Source organism: Rhinopithecus bieti, unplaced genomic scaffold, assembly GCF_001698545.2.
Source record: "Rhinopithecus bieti isolate Rb0 unplaced genomic scaffold, ASM169854v2 scaffold_33210, whole genome shotgun sequence".
Classification (NCBI taxonomy): domain Eukaryota; kingdom Metazoa; phylum Chordata; class Mammalia; order Primates; family Cercopithecidae; genus Rhinopithecus; species Rhinopithecus bieti.
Window position 1 is genome coordinate 1,889,524 of NW_016814226.1, and position 7,099 is coordinate 1,896,622.

Consider the following 7,099-nt stretch of genomic DNA (forward strand, 5'->3'; position numbering starts at 1 on the left):
TACATGCCAAATTAATCCCAGAAATAACTGTGTATTAATCTAGAGGGGGAAGAAAGGCCTGAAGTTTAAAGCGATGGAAGGAACAGATGCTGATGTTTGCAGAACTGCCGATCCTTGTCTCTCTTTAGACCAGCAGTTCTCAAAGTGGGGCAAGAGCCTTTTGGAGGTCCACGAGGTAAAACCGTTTTCATAATAATCCCAAAATATCACATGCTTTTTCCACGTCATCTCAGGGGTGCACTGGGGCTTTCAGAGGCGCCATGGCATATGCGCTCTTGCAGGTTAAGCACAGCAGGTAGGAGGCTCCCACTGTCTTCTATTCAGCCAGACCTTACAGGCATTTGCAAAAATGTCTTCTTCAACGTTTCTCCTCACTGTTTGGTTTTGGAAAATATAGTTTTTTTATTTAAAATGTTATTTGTGTTTTTCTTTTCCAAATAATTATTTTAAAACTTTGTTTAAACTTATAATATGGTAAATATTGATGGATAAAACCTATATAAGCAAAAGCTCTTTGAGGCCCTCAGTGAGTTTGGATAGTGCAAGGGGACCCTGATACAAAATGTGTGAGAGCTGGCCTTGGCCTGTGAGCTCTGCAGTGCGGACTGCTGGATCCATGTGCAGATCCCAGGATGTTGCAGGTCCATTGGAGTAACGAATTCAACAAATGTGTACTGAGTACCTATCATGTGCCAGGCATTATCATAGGTGCTAGTGCTACGGCCATGAGGAAAACAGACAATATCTACCTGCCTGCCTTGTGTTCTTGTCTAGCAGACACAGTGCTGTGGAGACAGACTGACTATGTATGTCAAAATTTCAATAAGATAAAACACACACACGAAGTAAAACCCCAGAAACAGCTGCAGCAAATATGACACACACCAGGTTAATATCTTTAATATATACCAAGCTCATAGAAATTTATCAGACCCCAGAAGATACAGCAAAGGACACTGACAATCCACAAAAGAGGAAATACAATTGCTTCACATGAAAGATGCTCAACCGTGCTAGAAATCAGTGAAATGCCAACTGAAACACAATGCTATGTTTTCGTTATCAAATTAGCAAATATTTAGCCAGATGATAATTCCCAGTACGGGCAAGACGGACATGTTTATCCTTGCTGGTGGCAGTGTAAGGGGATACAAATGTTTCTGGAAACCATTTTGTCAATATGCAGTAAAAGCCTCAAAGTTTTCATATTCTTCAGTTCAAGAATCCCGCCTCTGGGAGTCTACACTAAAAAAATAACTTGACATTGGGAAACAGCCTGTGCACAAATATTCATCAATTTATAAATGAAAAATCAGTAACAGCATTAGTGATCGGCAACTGGCACGATGGTCCATCTAGTCGATGGAGGAGTACACAGCCACTCCAAAATAAAGTATTTAGAAATCATAAGGGGAGATGCCCCCGATATGCTAAGTGAAAACAGCTGCATAGAACTGTATCATTACAGAAGACAGCAGCAAAACTATGCTAAAACAAAATGCAAAGAAACTATAGTTGGGGGGGAAAGCCTGAGAGACACCAAAATGTGATGTTTTACTTCCTTCTTTCCTCTACTTGCAAAAATTTGTCTAACATGTGGTTTACATAGATAATGAGAAGACCTAGTAGGTTTGGTGCTTGTGTAAGCAAAGGCATGAGGCACACGGAAGTGAGGAGCTGGGTTTCCTCCCATCTCTACCCCATCTGTGCTGTGCCCACTGCCACCCTACCCAACCTCAGGTCCCCAAGAGACCGTGACACGCGGGCTGTCTGTTCCACATGGAAGGCCATATTCCCCAATCTTCTCCCCTACTCTGGGGAGCTTCTCCTGTTGGCCCAACGGTCTGCTCTTGCTTCCCTTCCCCAGGACACCCACCTTGTGCCTACCTCTCTAAGTCCCTAAACCAGTGCTCTCCAAGCAGAGATGCCATGAGCCCTACGGCTGTGGTTGCAGATGGAGGCACCTGTGCTAGGATCTCTTCCCTCTTCCACCCAGAGCTCTGCCCCCAGTCGGTGGCTGCAGCACGAGCCCTTTCGTCCAGTCCCAGGGCTTGTTCCCTAAGTTAACCTCAGCACATGCCCAGCTCAACCCCTGTCCCTTCATTCCCCTACAGGCTGGAACTGTCAGGGTGGTGCCCACCCAAGGCAGCTCTGTCTGCCATGACAACAGGAGCTGGTCCTGCCGCACTTTCTGGGTTTTGTTTTCCACTCCTCCTCACTGCTCAATACATACTTACCTGGGGCCAATGAAATAGGTCTTTGCTGTTTCCTAGAAGCCACCAAAATGTTTCAGGACATTAAGTTAGTCCCAGGGTCACACTATACTAGGCCATGGAGTCATCCCTTCACTAACTTCCATCTCCAGTGATGCCCTGGTACGCAATGAAGCTTACTTACCAGAGGGGTACCATGTGGACCAGAGGGCAGTCACAATACAGTCCAAAGATGTCAAAACCATGGAAAACAGAACTTTCCTTCACATGCGCTGTTGAACACTACTGCCTGTCCGTTTTACCAATCAATACCTGTTCTCCTAAAATTTAGAGAAATCATAACCCCAAAATATGTACAAAGCACTCCCTTCCCCTACTTTGTTCTTCAGCCTGATCCCCGGTCACTGAGGTCTTCTTCTGGGGCTGCGCCTCATCCTCCTTAGCTGGAGACTAAGGTATCTTCCACTAGAGCCACCACGGGGTCCTCACCTCTCCAATGTGGGCTTCTTCCAAGTTCAAGTTGAAGGGCAAGCCCCGACCCTCTCTCATCTGCTCCATGTTCCAAAGTGCAGGGAGCTATCAAGAAGGTCCTAAGTGCACACCAGCACTCCTCCCAAGCCCACACACATAAGCACCGAGAGAAAAAACACAAATCACCATGCCAAACGAAGGTGGGGCAGCTACTTGGATTGGGTGCCCATAGGCAGAGGACCCAGCTGCAGGTGTGGACAGGGAGTGTGGATGGTCTTTCCTAGGCAGTTCTGGGGTGTGGGGCAGCACAAGCCTGACACAGACATGGTATGGCTTTTAACAAGCCACTTGGGTAGAGCTAGGGCTGGCGACATGGCAGAGTTCCCACCCTGCTCCCATGCTGGGCTAGGCCACATGGAAACCTTCCAGATGCCTTTTCCCAGGTACCACTGTACCCCTTCACTTGGGGGCACCTCTGCCTGGCAGGTACTAGTCTTACCAATACAGTTGCTGGAGACAGAACAGAACTGAGCACAAAGAGAAAGTAATCTGTACACCTCCCATTCATGGAATGGTGGTCCCACTGTGTCCTCCCTCCGTCCATGCTTAAAGAGCACCATGGTCCCACCTGAACAGCCTTGGCTGGAGTCCAGGGGAACCTAAAGCCTGTATTCAGGCAGTTGTTCAGCAGGGCAATTGGGCTAACAGAGTTGATGATGAGTGGGTGGCAGTAGTCTGCAGACCCCAGCAACCACTGAATGTCCTTGCCCTTGCAAGGCAGCGGTTCTTCAGAATGGCAGTCACTTTTCCCAGCATCATCAAAACTCTTAAGAAGCCAGGTCCAAGGACCCAACCTCTGGGGTCCCAAGACACATACATGTCTTTAGGTGGGTGCGGAGGTTGTCCTTCTGCAGTCAAGCCAGGACCCTTCAGACAGGGGCAGATGAACCCAGGATAAGAATCCCTACGGTCCAGGAGGTCATGTCAATACGGTTCATTTGGCATTGAAATATGGCGGAACAGCTCAGTCCAAAGGGCGTGGCCAAACTCGGCCACAAAATGATTTCCTGGTCACCCCCGTGAGGAAGGACCAGGTCCTTCAGAAGCAGGACACGCATGCCAGTGCTGCATTGTCACCACACTAAGACGACGACAGTCCACAGCTCTTTGCTTTTACATATGCCACCAAGACCCTGGCTGGGTTGCCAGAGGCAGACACTCCCTGGCCTTAAGTGCTTAAGGATGTTTCCCAAAGAGAGTCTGTTTTCTCTTGGACAAAGGCAGCCCATCTGATTGCCCAGGCATGGGAAGGACATGCTACAAGGTGCCTTTGGAGACCCACAGATGGTGTGTGAGTAGCTGCAGGGCTGCAGTGAAGGCCACATGGCACCTGAATGGAGATGGGAACGGGTCTCAAGCTGGGCAAGGCTTGAGACAGTGACAGGGTGTAGAAGCAGGAGTGACTGAGCATCAGCCGATGTGGCACTGCCCATGGAGATTCTGGGCAGCAAAGGGAGTCACTGGTATCCACCCTCAGCCTGCTATGGCCCTCAGGTGTGGGTGTGCTGGAACCTGCAGCCTGATAGACTTGACCAGTGGCTGAGAGTCCACAATGACCTTATTTAGCAGGCAAGTTCCAGAGTCCCCAAACTTCTGGCTCGATCAGAACACCAGCAGCTGAAGCCAGGCATTAACAGAGATGTAACACTGGTCCTTCCCAGTGAGAGTAGTGGGGTCTTCCAGACTGCATACTCACGTGCAGAGTGGAATCTGGCCCCCGGAAATGGTATAACTACACTCCTAGCAGTGACCACTCGACCACTACAGCACGGATGAGGCCCTGCCTGCTGCACTGGGCCCTGGCAGGGCTGGCAGGCATCTTGGGTGGGAAGCCAGACTCCCTCTCCAGGTACACCCATCAAGCCACCAGCCTGGCCAAACTGGCATCTTTCTGTCCAGAGCTCATCAATAGGAACTGGGCAACAAAGTGGAGAGCCGCCAAGGGAGCTTGGAGAGAGCAGAGTAGGAGCCTCCATGAACCAAGTCAGGCTGGGAGGGGTCAGCCCTCGTGGTTTGTCAGCGTGCAGCAGAGTCCCTGTGCCTAAGCAGCAGAGCCGTAGTCATTGAAACAGCCCGGGATGCCAGCAAGAGGGAGGGGAGCATGCAGTGCGCGATAGGTACAACGCTAGCACATAAGAGGAAGCACAGCAAGGTGGGCAACCAGGGCGCCAGGAGGGATGGAAGGAAGATCTCCTTGGGGAACACGTCTGGAGAGGTAAGAAGGGAGGTCTTCAAACAGGGGCGATGCTGTCCTATGGGCATTTCTTCTACACAGCAAAGAGCGTATGCTACCTGGGTGGCTGCAGACGCTACCAAGTGGTGGCGGATTCTTAAAGATTCCGTGCTCGGGCAGGCAGGGCTGGCGCTGGACTAGTCCCGTTGGAAGCTGGATGCACTGGGCAAGGCCCCGTGCCCGCAGCGGCCAGCTGACGGCAGAGCATCTGCCTCTCTCGCACGGCCCTGTTAGAGGCAGAAGTCTTCCTGATTTGGGCGCGCCGCGCATGCCGGAGCGGAGACTTGTAGGTTCTCCGCAACTCTGCCAGGAACCCCTGATAGTTGTTGCGCAAGGGGCTGTCAGGTTGCATGTGGGGGATAGCCCACTTCTCCGCCTCCCCAGTCAGTCGAGACACAAGGAAGGCCACGCGCTCAGCCTCACCCGGGAAGCGAGAGGCCTGGAAGATCATGAATCTGTCCATCTGCATCAGGAACCCCGCCAACTGGCCTGGGTCCCCGGAAAAGGGCTCGGGCAGAGAGGTTGGAGGTGTGGTCATGGGTCGAGTCCCGTTTGAAGTAATTGCAGAGATGGGCGGGGTGATCTGCAGAGCCCCCGGGATCCGCGCCCTGGTGCGTAACAAGGTCAGCTCTGCCATCACGCTCTCCAGCATGTTGGTGAGATTGGCCTTCTCTGCCCGCAGGGTGGAGGCCTCCCGCCTCAGCGCTGAGTTGGTGAGACGCAGGGAGGTCAGGGTGTCAATAACATCATCCATCTGGGCGTTCGGAGACGCTGCCGAGGCCGGGCTTTCAGCTTTGGACGTCTGCGGCTGCACCATGCTGGCTAGAGATCAGCCACGGACTGAGATCCGCGGGTGGGCCAAGGGGGTGTGGTGACCAGGTGGGCCCCTGTAGAAATGGGGGCAGCGTGGGGTGCACAACGCGAGGGCGCTGCGAGACCCCCAAGCTGAGGGCCCAAGAGAGGGGCACGCGGTGCCAGGCGGGGGCAGGCCCCGGGAACTTCGGCCCCGGTCCCACGCGGCTCCTTTACTGCAGACTTCACGGGCTACGGAGCCGGACGGGCGGCTGGACCTCTCTGGGCCCTGGAGCATTAAGAAAAGATGTTTTTAAGGTTTCAATTGCGACTAGCAGGCAGGACGGTGAGAGGCGGCGTGGAGGGCCCGCGCGTGGGTGGCGAGGCTGCACAAAGCCCCGCGGCGCCCGCCCCGCGCCCGCCCTGGGGAGAACAAAGGGGGCTGCTCCTCCGCGGTCGCGGGCCTGGGGCCACCACAGTGGCGGGGCCGGGCCGGGGCAGTGGCCGGGGGGCGCGCGTACCTGGGGTCTTCGCGGTTCTCCGCGGCTCCGTCCGCCGCCGGCTGTGGACCAAGATGGCCCGCGCGGGGACGCGGCCAGGCCGATGAGTCACCGGCGGCCCGCGAGAGAACTGACTTCGGTCGAGGCGCGCGGGGCGCCGGCGCTGGCGATGCGGCCGGCGGCCTCAGAGTCAGGGCCGGGCGCGGGTGCGGGCGGGGTCGCGGCACGAGGGCGGGTCACGCGCGCCTTTGTGCGGCGGGGGCGGCGCGACAGCGGCGGCTGGCCGGGTTCAGGGCGGGCCGCTGGTTGCCGGAGACCGCCTGCTCCCGCGCGTTCGGGATGGCTGTGGCCCCGCCTCCGGAAGTGACGCACAAAGTCCCCGCCCCTCCGCCCTCCCCCAGTTCGGACGCTGCAGCGAGTCCTCCCCAGCTGCCAATTAGGGAAGACTGTAGTTGCTGAGGCGTCTTCATTAGGGCGGGTTCCTGGTGTTCTCTCAGCCATTCCTCGCAAGAGGGCTTGCAAGGCTCTTTTTGTGGTTGTCATTGGGGTTTTTTTTGATAATATACCGTTCTTCTTATTGTGATTTTTTTTTGGTCTTTTTTTTTTTGAGACGGAGTCTCGCTCTGTCGCCTAGCCTGGAGTGCAGTGGCGCGATCTCGGCTCACTGCAACCTCTGCCTCCCGGGTTCAAGCGATTCTTCTGCCTCAGCCACCCCAGTAGCTGGGATTACAGGCGTGTGCTGCCATGCCCGGCTAATTTTCGTATTTTTAGTAGAGACGGGGTTTCACCATGTTGCCCTTGTCGGTCTCGAACTCCTGACCTCAGGGGAT

At 54.2% G+C, this 7,099-nt stretch overlaps 1 protein-coding gene across 1 annotated transcript; it reads right to left on the reverse strand.

The window, feature by feature from the left end:
* Positions 1–875: 875 nt before the first annotated feature.
* Positions 876–6,298, reverse strand: RTL6 (retrotransposon Gag like 6). The gene has a single exon (XM_017850040.1). The coding sequence runs from the start codon at positions 5,792–5,794 to the stop codon at positions 5,075–5,077; it is 720 nt and encodes a 239-aa protein (XP_017705529.1). The 5' UTR covers positions 5,795–6,298; the 3' UTR covers positions 876–5,074.
* Positions 6,299–7,099: the final 801 nt, after the last annotated feature.